We start from the raw sequence: 18,655 nt of genomic DNA, 5'->3' as shown, positions 1-18,655 counted from the left end.
CTTGTGTCTGTCGTTTGGATTTATTTATCTATGAGCGCCTTTGTCTCTGAGAGGGCGTTAGGCCTTTTTCGAGGAGTTTTTTTTTGTACTGCTTTTAGACATTTAGTCTAAATGAGTGCCCTGTCCAATGAGGAGAGCCTCAAAGTGTTTAAGTGGAATATCTTGTTTAAATCACATAAGTATTTCCGCAATTACCAAAGTCCTCTCCCTTTGCCTCTCGGTCATGAGCACGTTGTCAAAGGTGCCGAGAGCTTTAAAGGAGCAGGCTTTGATCAAAGAATTAAAGCGGCGATGGAAAAGGCTCTCTCCAACTTTTAGAGTTTGTTATAACTCATTATGAAAGAAAAGCTGTGTGGACCATAACTCTGACTTTGGAGAAACAAGTGTCTCTTTTGACTTGCCCAAAAGACAGAGGATGGAAAGACGAGGGTTTAGAGCCCCCCCACGTTCAGCTCAGGAAACTCCGAGGCCCTCTGCTCTTCCTCTGCAGCGACGGCACTTAATCACACTCGCACGCTGTAGTGGACTTCACATGCCTCGTCCCTTTCTTCTCCTTCTCCTCCTCCTCCTCCTCCTCCTCTTCCTCCTCCTCCTCCTACAATCTGTTCTCCTCTGTCAGAGTGATGTAGGGTCACGAGCATGGGGAAACACCTTCCAAGGAGAAATGCACACTTGTACTTTCACAACACACACACACTCGCAGAGAGGTCCTCGCTGAGCGCTGAATTGTGAGAGAACGGTACATCCTGCACGAGACCAACTTGGATAGCAGCATTTCTCCAAACTAGAGGTAAGACATGCAACAATCATTTCTTTTCGGGGGGGGGCACCGAGAGTTATTTCACCCGTACATTTGAGAACATGCTAATGTTTTATGTCACTTTAAAAGCGGACTTAGTTTGGTTTTTTGATCATAAGTGCTGCTTGGTTTTTGTTCCAGTTTGTCTCCTAAATTCCCTTTTTGTTATTAATGATAGAATACCAAGTATACGTAGTAGACTGTCACACTGTTTAAAAAGAGATGCTCTAATTGTCCTGCCAATATAAACTCTCACACTCACCCTTCTGACAACACAGTTATTAAAGTGCAGCATTTAGAAAGAACCTAAACTTAAAACTATTTGAAATCGTCTGGCATCTGCTGCTGCATTTGATAAGTGTTTGATTGGAGATTCTCTTTTGGTTGTATAGCCTCAGAGTTCATGTTTATTATTTATATCTATATATGTATATAGTTTATCTTGCTGTATGCGACTTCTGTCCCACAAAGTCCTATCATTATTTTTGCGGATCATTCTTGTCCCAGAGCATGAAACCAGAGAACCAAAAGTTGTAACCTGTGATCTCTCTGACGTCAGTGTTGCTTCACTAGAAAAGAGGAAAATACTTTGGGGCGTAATTGCATCTAAAGGGGCTTTATTTCCCCCCAGAATAGTTCATTATTTTGTGTCCTCACCCACAGACTATCATATTCATCTCTGGAGATTTATGAAAGCAGATTAAAGCGTGGGACCGAATCAGACAGCAGATGACTTTAATAAACAGAGCTCTTCTTGTTTAATCTTTATACAGATACAGTCAATTACATTTTTATAGTTTGGAGTGAAATGGAATACCTTAAATAAAAACCCATATGCAGGATATTTAAAGTGATAACACTCTTTTCACAAACTGACTACATATTAGAAAAAACGAAACACAACATAAGGAAATAGCTTTGTAAGTTGTTTTAAAATACTTTTTAAAAATGTTATATTGTTGAACCTCTCTTTTCTGCACACCAGTATTATGGCAATCAAGTGACGTATTCTATTTATATTAGCTATGCAAATACAAGAGGATAAATACAGTATGTTGAGCAATTCTTTTAAAATAGGACAAGTCATTTTTATTGAGGTGACAAAATCCTTTTTTAATATCTCCCCATATGACAGTTACAAAATGATCTTTGAATGTTAATTGTTCTATTATCCCTAAAATACCTTTTTTTTTAAATCTAATTTATAATGTTTTCACTCCAGAACAGTTCAAAAATCTAATCTGACCTAAATTACATCAAAAGTGTTTTGTGTGTGAAGTGCACCACTTCCCCATGCTCTCTAACTAAAAGCATTAGTGATTTCTTTCAGGGCAGGTCTAAGTTCTCCATGCTCTCTCAATGAAACCTCAGCTTGAAGAAAAACACACTTTTAGTTTTATTCAGAGAACATTGGTTGATGGTGGACTTTGCCTTTTGTGGCCTAAATAAGTAGTACAACAACAAACAAGCATTTTTTTAAAGGAACTGATGAAGATTTTCCTGGCAAAACCTTTCCTTTCCTATCTCTGTTCTTGAGTCATAAACAAAACCGACCACAACGTTTTCATTAGATGTTTTTAAAAAGCAGCACCGGAATTATATTTTCTTATATTTTCATTGTTTCTGAAGTTTTCCTCCACAATATAAAATCTGTAATATGAATATACAATTATTGTTCAATTTAAAAGCAAGATTTACTGTTAAATGTGTCCTTGGTGCACGTGCAATAAAGTTAAACCCACATTACACTATAAGTTGCATACTTGACCACAATTAACGCAAACTAGTTGTGATGTAATATATTCAGCTTGTACGTACACGTGATACGCTCAGAATTGAATGTGAGCACAGAGTTCCATGTTCAGCAGATTTATGTGAAAACAGCCTTCTAGTGCACACTACCAAGCAAAACACACATTTGAGTTGGGGGACTCGACATAATGTTTTTTTTTGTAGTTGTTCAAAAGCGCTCAGGGTCTCTCTGACCCCAAACACTGACGATCTAGACCAGGGGTGGGGAACCTCCGGCCTCCGGGCCGTATACAGCCCGCGAGACAATTTGGTACGGCCCTCGAGGTAATTTATAAACACACCCAAATAAGAAAAAATTTAAGAAATCTAGACCGCAAAAAAATGAAACAAGCGAGTGCCTGTTTTTCCTGGCCAAGGTCAGGGTCCTTGAACACAACACGAGCCTAACGTGTCATCATGTGGTATATGTCCCGACTGACAGGGATGCAGTTCTGACGGAGAGCACAAGAACGCCGCTCCAGCACTTCAGAAATTGCAGTACCGATAAGGAGCCGTACACATGCTGCAGTTTCTGCGTGGCTGTGTCTTTAGTTGAAAGCCCAGTGGCGATCTGTTCATCTGTCATACTGATCATACAGTCAATAACTTTGTTGTTATTAGCATCTGGTTAGCTAGCTATGCTAACGAATATAAGAAGCTTTTTCTACAACCAGTGAGGTAAAGGCACATCTTTATATGATCAATATAGTTATAAAAAAATAATACAATAAAGTAAATAGGTATAAAATACTATATGACAGTAAAAAAAAAGTTGTTGTTAATAAAGAAGAATACAGTTTGAAAGGAGAGTGATTTGTAAAATATCCATAAAGAAAAATGAATCTGCTTCCAGTTCTGTTAGATATGGGTGTTGAGAGATGTATCCATAGATCTCCTAATGTTGCTCTCAAAGTGCAGCAGATTGATGCGTTTAACTTCCCGGGGGAGCATGCCCCCCAGACCCCCCTAGAGGAGGTTAGGTCCCCCCCACCCACTCACTCACTTAAATCATGTTCACATGGATAGGAAACTGAATACATTTGCACACATCTTGTGTCCATATCTTTCTGTTTTGGTGGTCATGCCACACCGTGCACCTGCATGCATACACGAGTCATGGTGAGATATCTGGATTAAGAGGTTGCTTTTCCTTTGCACAGCATGAAATGAATGGGCTGTGATTTTAGTTTTTTTAAGCAGAGGTCAATAATTTGTACGGCCCTCTGAGGATATTGTAAAAATGTAAATGGCCCTTGAGAGGAAAAAGGTTCCCCACCCCTGATCTAGATGCTAAAAAGGTTGAAAGGAACGTTTCCAATTGTTTTCATTTATTTTGTTTCTATGGTTCACCTCTGTTTGCTTGGATTTGTCTTACTCACCTGCCTTAAGTTAAATTCAGACCTCAGAACAGAAACAAAGAACATTTCCTATAGCCTTGTGTTTCTTCTCAGCTCACATCATGATTTATTTCCCCACCTGCCTCCACTGTTTAATTTAAGATTAGATCACCGCCTGTAAGCCACAGTCCAGCTCTTTCAAAGCCCCCCTCACTCAATATCTTAGCAAAATATCAAAATATGCCAGCGGAGGTTTAGACAGTGGTAACTAATAATATCTGTCAGTGTTGAAGCCAGGGGAGAGTGAGACGGTCCTCACAAACCAAGCCAACAGTCCATTAGCGCAGAATGCTAACAGTGGGCCAGACTCTGGGAAATGTCAGAACATTGTCAAGGCCCGTGTGTGTGTGTGTGTGTGTGTGTGTGTGTGTGTGTGTGTGTGTGTGTGTGTGTGTGTGTGTGTGTGTGTGTGTGTGTGTGTGTGTGTGTGTGTGTGTGTGTGTGTGTGTGTGTGTGTGTGTGTGTGTGTGTGTGTGTGTGTGTGTGTGTGTGTGTGTGTGTGTGTGTGTGTGTGTGTGTGTGTGTGTGTGTGTGTGTGTGTGTGTGTGTGTGTGTGTGTGTGTGTGTGTGTGTGTGTGTGTGTGTGTGTGTGTGTGTGTGTGTGTGTGTGTGTGTGTGTGTGTGTGTTCTTGTAAAAGGTAAACGCAGTTCAAAGAAAACATTAGAGGCCAAATGAAGATAAGCGATAAACATGTTTTCGATTAATGTTGAGATGTATGTTTGGAGCGTTGGCAGAGTGTAATCGGTTGTGAGCCCACTGCCGGGCGGGGCGGCCTGCAGTGCATCACTTTCTCTTGGTTATTATGACAAAGTCTCTCCAATGCGAACACTTATTTAATGCCACTCATTCCCTGCTGTACCAGACAGGGAAATGGGCCAACTTAAAGCTGTTCTGTTCCTCAATTCTGTAATCCACATTAACACTTTAACATGCGTTGGTTTGTTTCTGCATTTTGTTCTGGTTGCTAGTTACTGCGTCCGGCAGTGGCTCAGTCTGTAGGGGCTTGGACTGTGAGCCGCAGGGTCGCCGGTTCAAGTCCCCGATCAGACCTAAAATATGGAGTGTGGACTGCTACTTGGAGAGGTCCCAGTTCACCTCCTGGGCCCTGCCGTGCTGCCCTTGAGCAAGGCACCGGACACCCCCCTCACTCCCATTGCTCCTCGGGCGCTGTACAATAGCTGCCCACTGCTTCTAGTACTAGACTCCTGGTATTAGGATGGGTTAAAAGCAGAGAACAAATGTCACTGTGTGCTGTGTGCTCTGCATGTGTGACCAATAAAGAGGGTTTCATCCCTCCCCAATTCTAGTGTTAAAGGAGGAGAAATTGGACCCACAGTCCCCTGCTCCTCAACACTGAAGACACAGAAGGACCAAAGCAGAGCAGAGACTCGGTGAAAAGAGGATTCAAAGATTTCTCTGTCACCTGATTTCTGGAGCTTTAACATGGGATGAGCTCCTGGCAAACAGTGTATCCTCTCGGTAATAAAAACATTATTTTTCCGTCTTGAAAGAAACCACAGAAAGCATGAAGAATGACTATTGCTGCGTTTGAGTGAGGTCACGTTGCCCCTACTTCTAAACAAGCTGCCCTTCTTTTCCAGTCTCGTAGATTGTGATATGAGCTCGTTTCTTCCTATCTGTGTTCTTTGATGTGTTTTTTTTTGGAGCGATTATTGGCACACATCAAGTTAACCTCACACAGTGTGACACGGGAAACAGAATACTTTTTTTGGGATATGTTTACCTGGCGACCAAAAGAAGCATTCCACTGATTTGACTCAAAAAGATGTTTACTTGTCATGAGGTTTACTAGTTCCTGTGAAAACAGCTGTCTTATTGGTCTTTCAAATATCCATAACCATAATAATGGAATATCTCTGATGGGGTGTAGACTACTGACAATGTATGACGGAGGTAAGAAACTGTTGCTGTCGTTGTGTTTGTATAATTGGAGACATTCATCAGGAAGTAAAGGTCAAATATCGCTTTCATGTGATTTGTGATGGATGATAGAGATGTTAAATATTACCATGTGATGAAGGTTGTATAATTATATAAAATAATGAGTATTCAAATACTTTGAATTGTCAATACAACAATGTATTCATTTGATGGGGCATAAATCACTAAAGAGGAACTGTTTTTTACACATCTACGTCTGTTTGTATGTCACTTCAGCTTCAGTTGGGTTTAAAGACAACTGAATTTTAAAGGGAAAAATAAATGTGAGTCAAAGCAGTTAAAGGTCACCTATTATGCAAAATCCACTTTTCCATGTTTTTAATACATAAACATGTATCCCCTCTGTGTAAAGAGATTCTGAAAGTTTCAGGAAAAAAGTTTCTCTCACTTTTTGTCCTGATCCATTTATATAAAAACCTGTCTGAAAATGAGCTGATCAGATTTTGGCCACTTTATGATGTCATAACGTAGAATCTGCTGGAGTTGGGGACTGGCTTCAGTAGAAGCTGCTTAGACTCCCAGCAGCTTCTACTGAAGCCATCCGAGTAAATCGCCAGAATGCCGACACCTCTTCATCTCCACCACTCCCATGTTTTTTTTTGTGTTGCCATAAGTTATTCTCTACCCGTTCGTGCACGGGGCTAATGCTAATGCTAATAATGCTAATGCCAGCAAATACAATGGCGGCTTCAGTTTTACGGGGCGTGGTTTGCAATTCGCTCAGCCAATTGAAAATGGTACTTTTTTCTCCCCAGGATAGTACCACCTCTCTAGCAGGCACTAAAAATGGGGGTAAAAGTTCTCTGAACTAAGTTCTCTTTTTGGTGTGAACGCAAAATTCCAGGCACTATCGGAACTAAACGCGAAAAGTAGCCTACGGGTAAAAGTACTCCGGTGTGAACGCGGCTAATGCATGATCTGTTTGGTTTTTCGATCCAAATACTTCCGAGACATGTTTTGTATATATCCGAGACCTATAATATATTGATGAAAAATAGTATGATAGGGGTCCTTTAAAGAAAGAAATAACCTCATCTCTGCAGAAGTCTATATTAGCCGCTACTAGTAAAACCAAAGTTAAACTCTGGCTTAACTAATGGCAATGGTGTTGCATTATGGTTAGGCACCCGTTCTAAGTGTCAAGGTTGATTTATCCAAGCTTTCAGAAACTTTCCAAGTCTTTATTACAACTTTACATAATGAAACAATATGAAGCTGCACTATGTGAAAGGAAGGATTATGTTTTTGGTGCCTGAGCCAAACAAAGGGCAGTCAGGATGCCTTGCTGCTTCAGTTTTCCCCTTGGTTTGTATTCCTTTTAAAGAAGTAGAGAACTGAATTGCTGGAGTTCTCCTTTAACACCAGTGTCAGTGTTGATGTAACCACTGACACTGTAAGGCTTATTTTACACCTCTTGTCCGCTCTTACCTTCTGACTCTTCCTGTCAGAGACCGTCTCTTTGGTTTGACGCACAGATGTATAAATAAAGGTTGTTAATGCCTGTCAGCCTTCCAAGAACGCTTGCGTTGCTCTCTTACACATTTCCGTGCTCACACATACAGTACCTCTGAAGGAACTTCCTGTTTATGCCCAGCTGTGCACCAGAGTATCCTGACTAACCCGACCAGATCCCGGCCCCTGAGCTCTGACCCTCTAACCCTGGAGGGGCAGGGGGGGTCCACGGGGACAACATGAGGTGTACCACCCTCTTGGCCCTGCTGACGGGGGTCATGCTGTACCTGGTGATGGGAGCGCTTGTTTTCGGCACCCTGGAGTTCCCAGAGGAGAAATCTGCGTTTGATGAACTGCGGAAAACCAAGAACACCTTCCTTTATAACAACTCCTGCATCACAGAGGATAAGTTCAAAGACCTGGTGAAGGTAACATTGGACACACTCGTTACTTAATCCCTCACACACTGACTTTGTAAATCATAAATACCATTTTTCTAGAAAAAAAAATAGAATTCTTGAAACTCCCCCCCCCCCCCCCCCCCCCCTGCAGGGAGTGGTGTCTGCGGTGGAGGCCGGCCTGGATGTGAACAACCTTCCTGCCAACTTCACCAGCCGCTGGGACCTGGCCTCCGCCTTCTTCTTCTGTGGTACCATCATCACCACCATAGGTAGGCGGGGACTTCGGGCTGCACTTTGAAGTTACTTGCATACAATATGCTCTTGAAGTGAAGATAGCATGCTGAAATGTTGTAAAATAGTATTAATAGCAGAACAACATTTCAAATGGAGCTTTTGTAATATCTAAAATATTTGAGTTTGAATCTGAACACGCGTGACCCTGCATCATCTTCACAACCAAAACCCTGTAAAACACTGAGAGCAGGACACTGACTCATAAAATGTCTGGTCTCACATGGACTTCTATTAGACTGCAGTGTGGGTATTCAGCCATACCAATGAATCCATGAGTTTGTGCTTTTATTTTCTCACAGGTTTTGGGAACCTGTCTCCTCGGACGTGGTACGGCCAACTGTTCTGCGTGTGCTATGCTCTGGTGGGTATCCCGATGTTTGGCATTCTGCTCGCTGGAGTGGGCGACCACATGGGCACGGTGCTGCGCAAAGCCGTGGCCAAGATTGAGACTCTCTTCCTGGTGAGAATGGTCTGTCCTCTCTGAGAACAAACCTCAGTTGGATTTACAAACCCCAAGAGGCCCAGACCCCTTTGGTCTTTAGCAGTGAATAACCGAGTGCTGTTGGATTGTTTAGTTAAGAACCTCCTAATGGGATGTGAACCTTCCCGGAGATATTAAAGAAGTGGGCTTTAGCTTGCCTGGTTGTGCATCATTTAAGCTGCATGGATGTCTTAAAGAAAGATCAATGCTTCAGAATTTTTACTTTACTCTTGAATACATTTTTACTTTTTGTCCACATTCTGGGATATGTCATTGATTTGCAACAACATTGATTTTCATCTAACAACTAATACAGCAGACATGTTTTTAGTGGAAACCAGGAAAATATCATATATTTCAAACATGAGAAAATGATTCAATCTGGTGGGAAGTAAGAAAAACTAAAACATTTTAGGGTTCTAGACTGAAAGCCTGATGTAATAAAATAGGTTATGTGTTAATACAAACTTCTACCTATAATGGCTTGTAGACTTAATCCCATCTTTACAGTCTTAAGTATTCATTTGATTCCTCTTTATTTGCTGTTGTCTTCCTCTCTCAGAAGCGTAAGGTCAGGCCGACCACGGTGCGTGTGATCTCAGCCGTTCTCTCCATCCTGATTGGTTGTTTGATCTTCCTCGCCGTGCCAACTGTCGTGTTTCAGAAAGTGGAGGAATGGTCCTTTCTCGAGTCGCTCTACTTTGTGGTCATCACTCTCACCACTGTCGGCTTCGGAGACTACGTTCCAGGTACTGACACAAAATACACAACTACCTCTACACAACCTCACGTGATGTTTCAGCGCAGACAGCAGGCGGATCTGCAGAACCTTTCTCTTTTATTTCAGCTTTAATTATATTTCTTCTTATAGAAACATTGTATCATTTTTTTATTTATCGATTAAACTGCAACAAAATATTGTCATAGACTTGCAACTTGTGATGAAAGGTTGCAAGTAAACCTGGGAATAAACGCTGCTTTCTTTGCAAGTTTTATGAACCGTCATCATCCTGGCAACAGAAGCTGATATACAGGTGCATCTCAATAAATTAGGATATCATGGAAAAGTGAATTTGTTTCATTAATTCAATTCAAAAAGTGAAACTCATATTATATGGATTCGTTGCACACAAAGTGAAATATGTCCAACCTTTATTTGTTTTAATCTTGATAATTATGGCTTACAGCTAATGAAAACCCAAGAATCAGTATCTCAGAAAATTTGAATATTATACAAGACCAATACAAAAAAAAGGATTTTTAATACAGAAACGTCGGCCCTCTGAAAAGTATGTTCATGTCTATGCACTCCTCCTTTTGCATGAATTACTGCATCAATGCGGCGTGGCATGGAGGCGATCAGCCTGTGGCTCTGCTGAGGTGTGATGGAAGCCCAGGTTGCTTTGATAGCGGCCTTCAGCTCTAAACCAGGTCTTAGTCATTTTGGCAGTGTGGGCAGGTGCCAAGTCCTGCTGGAAAATGAAATCAGCATCTCTATAAATCTTATCAGAAGAAGGAAGCATGAAGTGCTCTAAAATGTCCTGGTAGACGGCTGCGTTGACTTTGGACTTGAGAAAACAAAGTGGACCAACCCCCAGTGGGAAACTTCCCTCTGGACTTCAAGCAACTTGGACTGTGTGCCTCTCCACTCTTCCTCCAGACTCTGGGACCTTGATTTCCCAATGAAATGCAAAATGTACTTGCATCTGAAAAGAGGACTTTGGACCACTGAGTAATAGACCATTTATTTTCTCCTTAGCCCAGGTAAGACGCTTCTGACGTTGTCTCTGGTTCAGGTGTGGCTTGACACGAGGAATGCGTAGCCCATGTCCTGGATACGTCTGCGTGGTGGCTCTTGATGCACTGACTCCAGCCTCAGTGCACTCCTTGTGAAGCTCCCCCAGATTTTTGAATGGCCTTTGCTTGACAATCCCCTCAAGCCTTCGTTATCCCTGTGCACCTTTTCCACACTTTTTCCTTCCACTCAACTTTCTATGAATATGCTTGGATGCAGCACTCTGTGAACAGCCAGCTTCTTTAGCAATGACCTTTTGAGGCTTACCCTCCTTGTGGAGGGTGTCAATGACTGTCTTCTGGACAACTGTCAAGTCAGCAGTCTTCCCCATGATTGTGAAGCCTACTGAACCAGATTGAGAGACCATTTAAAGGCTCAGGAAACCTTCGCAGGTGGTTTGAGTTCATTAGCTGATAAGAGTGTGATACCGTGAGTCTACAATATTGAACTTTTTCACAATATTCAAATTTTCGGAGATACTGATTTGGGAGTTTTCATTAGCTGTAAGCCGTAATCATCAAGATTAAAACAAATAAAGCCTTGAAATATTTAACTTTGTGTGTAATGAATGCATATAATATATGAGTTTCACTTTTTGAATTGAATTAAGGAAATAAATTCACTTTCCCACGATATTCTAATTGATTGAGATGCACCTGTATTTCCTAACTACTTTTTTGCAAGGTATTATAAAAAACACTATTAACCAATAATTTCTTAAATGGCTCCTTTCTTCATCATCTTCAGTTGCAGCGGTCTCAGTCAGTGACAATTTGGTTAAAGATGGCGCTGCATTGCATACTTTAACTTAAGGTTATTATTACACGTTTAACACAAATCTGAGCTGAAACCTCAAGTCGTTAAATCAGTTAATTGATCGAGCTTCTCAAACGTGAATAATTGTTACTTTTTGTAATACACTATACATTGACTTAAAAGTAACCCTAGCCCTTATAACATACATTACTATGACTTTTTAAATATATAAAAAAATATATAATATTAATTTTATATAAATTATGAAATCTTTTGAATTTCTTTCCTGAACTACGATACATGACCCTTTTATGATTATAAATAATAAGTGTGGTTTACGGGGACTCAAGCTAAATATTTTGTGAGACACTGGACCTGTGGATAGAGCAATCGTTATCAATCCAGGACATCCATGTTATTGCTACGTCTCTCTATACCCGCTCCAGGACTGTTTTCGATCAGACCTTGACCCCTGATTATTGTGAGGAGGCAACAACTGCATCTCTCTGGGGATCAGTGAAACAGTGCATCACATTAAAAGTCCACTCTCTCTGTGTCCAGGTGGTCGTGACGGCGGCTGGTTCTTCAAGCCTCTGGTCTGGTTCTGGATCGTGTTTGGTCTCGCATACTTTGCCTCCATCCTCACAATGATAGGCAACTGGCTGAGGGTGCTGTCTAAGAGGACCCGCGCTGAGGTGAGAGATTTATGGTGGACATCCTCGACTGTACACCAAAACAGGAAGAGCTGCACTTAAAGCAATACCTCAATTGTGTGAGATACTTATTCATAAACACAATAGATGGTTGTCGCCTCCCAGTTTGTTGAAACAAGCAGGAGATACATCACCGAAGAAAAGCAATGTACTGCACAATATCTCTTTAAGTGTACCTGCCAGAAAGGGATGTTGGATGTAAAGCAGTGAATATATTCTAAATATAGCCAACACATAAAGTGATATTTATTATTTTAGGTGGCTAAAATATGTTTTGCTAGCCCCCCTGTAACAGCAGTACAATGCTTTACTTCTGAGCCTGTTCCACTAATCTGAGGGTTTGTCCAGCGTCATTACCGTGGATAAGTTCTCATACAACCCTACCTTTTAAAGAAATCTTGAATATAACTTTAATTTAGTTTAGAGGTTAATCTTTTCTCACTTTCTCTTAGATGGAGGAGTTGAGGGCCCACGCTACAGATTGGACCCAGAACATCCAGAACATGTCCATGGACTTCCGCATCCCTAACCCTCTGGAGTTCAACGACCCTTTCCTCCTGCAGCGCCGCCGCTGGAAACGCAGTGAGCGCCGCCGCATCCGCAGGGGGGGCGAGGGAGCGCTGGGGTACCTGTCCCGCGGAGGATCTGAGAACGGACACCTGCCGAACCGATGGGCCACCCTCTCCAGCTCCATGAGCCGGCTGGATGCCGTTTCCTCTCTGGAGAGGGCGCTGGTGGCCAAGTCCAGGCAGAGGGTCAGTGCCGCTGGAGGGGGAATGGTCCCGAGGGTGGGGGCTCTGTTGAGGGTGGACCCCGCACTGGGCCTGCAGGTGGAGGGCAGGTCGTTTCCTCATCGGCTGACCCGCTCCTTCTCCGTCCCTGTGGCCCGCTCCACCTTAGAACTGGACTCAGCATGTGTAGCCATGCAGGGGGGGTCCTTCTCTGGATCAGAGTCACTTTTTGACTCAAGATCAGATGTCTCCTCTGCATCATCGTCCCTTTTGGCGCTCCACAAGTTGCAGCCCTGCCTCACAGCCAGCAAGATGGAGGAGGGAGTATCGAGAGCCGCAGACATGGACAAAGCACAAGAGAGAGACAAACTGATTCCAGCAGAGAGATCCGTATCTGTGGTCAACAAGAGCCCAAAACATGCAGCTGCTCCTGTTGTGGGCACTCGCTTCACCCCTCTTCACACTTCTTTTCCTCCTTCTCGCAATCCTATCCACCTCCCCTCCCCTGTCCTCCATGCTGCCTCTGCTTCCAGCTGCCAGCTGCTGGATTTCTTCGGAGAAAACCTGGCGTACATCGACGAGTCCTCGGACACTCTGAGCGACCGAGTGGGAGGACGGGAGGAGAGGAGGAGGCGGCCTCGAAAGCCCAAGAGGAAGAGTATGAGGAGGCAGCTGTCGCACAGGCTGAGCCCCACACAGGTGAGGAGGCCCAGCGGTGACATGCAGCCGCCTTCAAATCCCCCCACACCCCCCCCAGACTCCTCTCTCTCAGACGGGCCTCGGTCAGAGAACCAGCCGACTCTCTGACAGCCCCCACACTCACGGAGACAAAGTCGAGGCATGAGAGACGTGATAAACATTGGTGGTTTTACATCACACCTGAAACTCTGACCACTTCAAACAAAAACCATATAAACATTATGTATACGTGTTAGTCTCACCATCATGAATGTAGCTGATGTTCAGGATATTTTTGAGCTGAACTAAATCAACCCACATGTTTTGCTTTGTTACTCTGTAATATGACAAAGTTTGATGGACATTTGATGGGAAAACCTCAATGGGGGCTGTTTCCCTGCTTCGCTTCAGACTTAAAGATCTAAGACATTAATATATTATAATCCAGGCTGAATGACTGCATCATTTACTGATCTTTGCTTCAGATTTTAAAGCAATTTAGCAATTTGGGCTCTGTCTTTAATGAGGGGAATTTCATCCTACTGTAACTATTTGTTCCAACATACTGTATGTGAGCTCTACTCTGCCACATACACTCTGACCATTTACATGCATTAATAGATCGAGCAAGTCCCACTAAGCTATGATAAAGATTATGGGCAGTGTGGCAATCAGAGATGGGGTCGTTACTAAAAAAAAGTGATATATTACATATTACTTTTTTTTAAAGTAATATATTACACTACTTCGTTACTGTCAACATAAAGTAACTCGTTACTTTACTCGTTACTTTACTCGTTACTTTACTCGCAGGGCCGGCGCGCCCCTCCCTACAGGCAGATCACGCAGACTGCGGCGCACCTACAGTGTAAGCGCGCCACAGTTTTGCCTCTGCGAGACTCCACTTGCATCCCCAATTACTATTGCATTAAGGAAGATAACACAAGTCTTTCTTTTGATATGCTCTTTAATAAAATAGGCTACCAGCCTACAACAACAAGCTAACAGTCTGTGAAACGTAAAAATACTAATTAATGAAACCAGTTCATTATCCTTATTCTTATAATTCTTTATGAGCGCAGTAACGGTAAGGTATCTAATTACTTATTTATTTAGTTCTCCATAATTTAGGAACAGAGATGGTCAAACTAAAGTGGTAGAGACATGGCAGAATTCCTACAATGAAGCGGGACATTGAACTGTTCACCCGTGAGAGGGCAATCAAGAAGAGAGAGCTAGCGGCCCCGTTGAGGAAGTTTACAGATGAAAAGACCATGTTTATGCAGCACTGCACGTGGAGATGTGGACGGGCAAATCGCGCAGATTACGTAGGCCTACATGTATACAAACCTGCGGCGGCGGAAACCCCTCTTGTCTGTCAGTGAGTGTGATTATTTTATAAAAGTAACGAAGTAACGCGTGTCGGGGCAATGTTAGTAACTGTAGTGTGATTACTGCATTATAAAAGTAACGCGTTACACTACTGCGTTACCGACAAAAGTAATATTATTACAGACGCGTTACACCCAACTCTGGTGGCAATAAATACATACATCACACAAGTGCGGCTATTTAGACGGGCCTTTCAATTCATTCTTAAGGGGACATAAAGGTTTGAATTTCAACAAATGTCTTGGTGGTGCTAGAGGAAGACTCGGGAGATCACTGAAAAAGTTGTTGAGATATTTCAGTGATGTCTAAAGAGAGTGGACCGGTTGACAATGAAAGGTTGCTACTTCATATTTCTTAGATTAACTTTAGATAGAGAAGCCTTTCAGACGAGGGAATCATGTTTCCTTTTTAAAACTAACCACACCCGGTGTGGAGACAGTTGGTCAAAAGTTTCAGTGGTTTAAACACGCTATGAGTCACATAATTAGACATAATTATCTACTGTGTAAGCTGCTGAGCTGAAGTGGTTCCCGGCAGACATATTCAGCATTAACTGTCAGATTTACAGTAAGATGCTTTGTGTTGAAACTACTGGTGACTGATGGCTTCAAGATCAGTAAAGAGTTTTAAAACTGATCAGAAAAAATGATCACCCTTTTACCAAGTACAACTTTAAAAGGGAAAAGAGAGCAGATGTATTTTTTTACATCTTTTAGTTTTTATACTTGTTTACGACCTCATCTACAAACAAAATGGATAATGTTACACTATGAGGATCAGGGTGGGCTACCACCACTAAAAACATTCCTGGGAGGGAAACCCTGCAGTGTGTGGAGAACCTGAACCACAACAGCACATTATCATTAAAGCACCGCAGTGCTGTCCCTTACCCTCAGCCCAGTGTCAGTCCTCTGTGTGATGCTGTCAAAAAAGAGATTTAAAGGGGCAGTACGCAAAACAATTCAAATGAAAAAGGTTGGAGATATCTCCTTTTAAAATGACATGGCACTTGTGGTGATTGAAGCAGTTTCAGGTAGGAATATTATTTTTTCTTCCAAACTACACCCGCAAAACATTACCGCGCAAAAGCAACATGCATCTGGCCTCATGATGGAGAGGCTCAAGCTTACCCGTTGGCGGGTTTAGTTTTAAAGAAAGAAAACAATTCGGACGTGAAAGAGACCCCAACCAGATCAGTAGATTCTCTTGAGTAACTGTCCCTTATTTTCCTGGAAGAGACATATCTTTTGTGTATTTTGTACGAGTCTTTATGCAGCTTTGAGCATCACAACTCGAGTGTCATCTAGTTCCATTACATTTGAGTGAAGGCAGACATCTCTACGGCCGATACCTCCAACACTCAGGATCCAGATTAACAGATAGCGTTACGGGTTAGTGGAAACAAATGTGTGTCATTTTCTTGGTTAAACTGCCAGTTTAAACTGTCCAGTTGTTTTAAGGATGAAGGAGGGGGTTCATGATGCTCTTAAAGGGCCCATGTCATGCTTTTACGGTTATTACCCATCCCCTTGTGTGTTATGAAGGTTTTTATGCATGTAAACGGTCTGCATAAATAAATTGCAGAGTCAAAAACCCTCAAAGTACACCCTGCAGCAAGTAAAACTCTAACACAGTCTATACTGCCCCAAAACGCCTTGTTGGAGATTTCTTATTTTCCATTGTTTACTTCCTGGGGGGGCAGGCAGGCAGGCAGGAGCTCCAACAAGCCGTTTAGGACAGAGTGAATACCGGTGAACACACATACTTTACAGAGATGCTGTATGAGAAACCAATGTGAGTTTGGGAAATTGCTCAGTATAAATCTATTTTAGTATACATCAACAATGGAATTATGATCAGTAGAAATGGCCATGACATGGGACCTTTAAATGTTTAAGAGTTAAAAAGGGTGAAAGAAGACCAAGCGACTGTCCACTACTGTTATAAAACTATTATGCACCACTATTATGTTCTCGCCCTGGATATAAAAGAGGGCTTTTAGCCAAGTAAGGTTACTTTCCTTTAAGCTTGTTTTTTTTACTATAATGCCCAGTGTTCTAAAAGATTCAGGGTGTGTTGGATGAAGTGGCATCTAGTTGTAAGGCTGTAGTAACATTGCAATGAAGGGCTACTTCTAAGCTAAAGAAAACACAACCATTCTTCGTTTCAGTTTATTTAACATCCATGGAAATATAGTTATAAATATGACTTATATTTCGATCTATAAATCCTACACAATGTTGGTTCTGACCACTTCTACCCTTATCTAATACTGTTTAGACTTCACCCCTCTGCAACATAAAACACTGTAAACATGTGTACCCTACTGTACTGTTTGACCTCAGTTGAACCTTGTTTGATGCCTCATAATGTCTTACGTTACACATTAAAGTGATGATTACCAGACTTCTAAAGCTGCCTTCACATGATACGTGATTTGCTCTTTGCTCTGCTATTTTACATTAACTCTAACACAGCTCGTCTGTATTTAGTTATCATTTCTGCATCTTTGTGATGACTTTTTGGTTAAATACACCCAATAAAATGGTAAATATTTTTTGGCTTCGAGTAATGCGTTGGAGTGACCCAACCGTCCGTTTCCTACTGTATATAACAACGGGCGTGGTATTAGACTGTTGGACACTGGGGTAATGTACTTTATATAAGTAAAAGTTATGCCAACAAAATTTAAATAAATTTGCTATGTGCTGCACACTTTTTTAAATACTGATGTGAATTCAATTGATTTTAGAAAAATATTATGATTAAAGATAATTTCAGTTTTTTCACCAGCTTCCATATCATGTGAGTTAAAATCCAAAACAGATATGACAACACTAATCTAATGTGAAGAAGGTAATGTACACTCAAATGTATTCATTGCTAAAATACAACTTATACTGAGTATATGATATTGGGACAGAGTCTGAGATGTGAAGTGACCTGACTGGAAGTCTTGAATGAACTCGGCTCTTAACGTAGATAAACATGAAGTTCCTGCTCACTCAGAACCAGGATCTACAAGAGGCCGTCGTGGCAGCCTGCCCTCCACCAGCGCCAAAAGAAGAAACAAACTGAATCCACTCTCAGACTCAGTGAGCCACATATTCTGCCCTTTGTTGACAGACGGCAGGAAGGAGAGAGATATATTCCCATGGCAACGAGTGCGGAAAAGGACACATTTATACAGTTATACTGTGTATGAGTCTTGACCTACAAAATACTGTCTTTAGTCTTTTCATTATTTTTTATGAAATAATAAATAAGGAAATAAGGTGGATATTGTAAATGTGGCTTATCACTTTTAGACTAAATATGTGGTCTTACATTTTCAAATAAAATGTTAGAGTTTAAGACTTTAGATTTTTTTGAATTGTTTTAAGTCACTATTTTGAGTTTTAAAGTGATTTGCAAATTTTTTCACATATATTTACTTTAGCACTATTATATGCCTGTCTAATAGTGGCTTACTAACAGCTTATTTAGAATACTTTAACAACTTTGCTTTAATAAAGTAAAAAAGCAAATGTATGAATTTTTAATCGTACCTTTGCATAGCTTAGAAAAACATCTTCTTCTCTTTCATTGAGTTAAATCTTTAAACATTACCGATCCTCGTTACCAAATATTCATTATATTCTGAATTTTAACCTCTGCCAGTCTGTGCCACTGTGATTTGTATGGGTATCGAAGGGGTAAGTATACAATGATTTATTCTACAACACTGTTGCTTTTCATTCAGTTCAGCTCAATGCAGACAGACATTACTATCAGTTAAGCATATTTACTGTCACTTTTTATCAGCTTGCCATGGACTCTTAAAGGAAATGAGAGAAGTGTCGCCCTCTAGTGTTCACAGACGGTGACAGACAGTCTCTGTGGGTTTGGCCTCGCCGCTGTTTCTCCCAGTCGGGCCTCAAGCACAGCTTTAGGTCTGACTGCCTGAAGAATATGGCTTCAATGCTACTGAGGCCACAGATCGGTATCTTCTGTTTACTTCTGTGTCTCACTC

General features: G+C 41.6%; 1 protein-coding gene across 2 annotated transcripts; it reads left to right on the top strand.

Moving 5' to 3' along the window:
* The first annotated feature begins 667 nt into the window (after positions 1-667).
* kcnk4a (potassium channel, subfamily K, member 4a) lies at positions 668-17,199 on the top strand. Of its 2 annotated transcripts, none has more exons than XM_079667860.1 (7): positions 668-790; positions 7,545-7,830; positions 7,955-8,072; positions 8,397-8,557; positions 9,141-9,327; positions 11,691-11,824; positions 12,295-17,199. In XM_079667860.1, exons 2-7 carry the CDS (start codon positions 7,642-7,644, stop codon positions 13,378-13,380), a joined length of 1,875 nt encoding a protein of 624 aa, XP_079523986.1. In that variant the 5' UTR covers positions 668-790; positions 7,545-7,641; the 3' UTR covers positions 13,381-17,199. The 2 variants fall into 2 exon arrangements, with proteins under 2 accessions (XP_079523986.1, XP_079523987.1); XM_079667861.1 differs by lacking the exon at positions 668-790 and adding an exon at positions 2,905-3,268.
* The last annotated feature ends 1,456 nt before the right edge of the window (positions 17,200-18,655 follow it).

The sequence above is a fragment of the Notothenia rossii genome (assembly GCF_949606895.1).
Source record: "Notothenia rossii genome assembly, chromosome: 3".
In the NCBI taxonomy this organism is placed as follows: domain Eukaryota; kingdom Metazoa; phylum Chordata; class Actinopteri; order Perciformes; family Nototheniidae; genus Notothenia; species Notothenia rossii.
The sequence above is the reverse complement of the archived record's forward strand: the minus strand, read 5'-3'. Positions and strand labels throughout refer to the sequence as shown.

Coding starts and splice junctions, on each gene's coding strand:
- kcnk4a (XM_079667860.1), top strand. CDS start 7,642: ATGAGGTGTACCACCCTCTTGGCCCTGCTGACGGGGGTCATGCTGTAC. Junction 8,073..8,396: donor TACCATCATCACCACCATAG/GTAGGCGGGGAC, acceptor ATTTTCTCACAG/GTTTTGGGAACCTGTCTCCT. Junction 8,558..9,140: donor AGATTGAGACTCTCTTCCTG/GTGAGAATGGTC, acceptor TTCCTCTCTCAG/AAGCGTAAGGTCAGGCCGAC.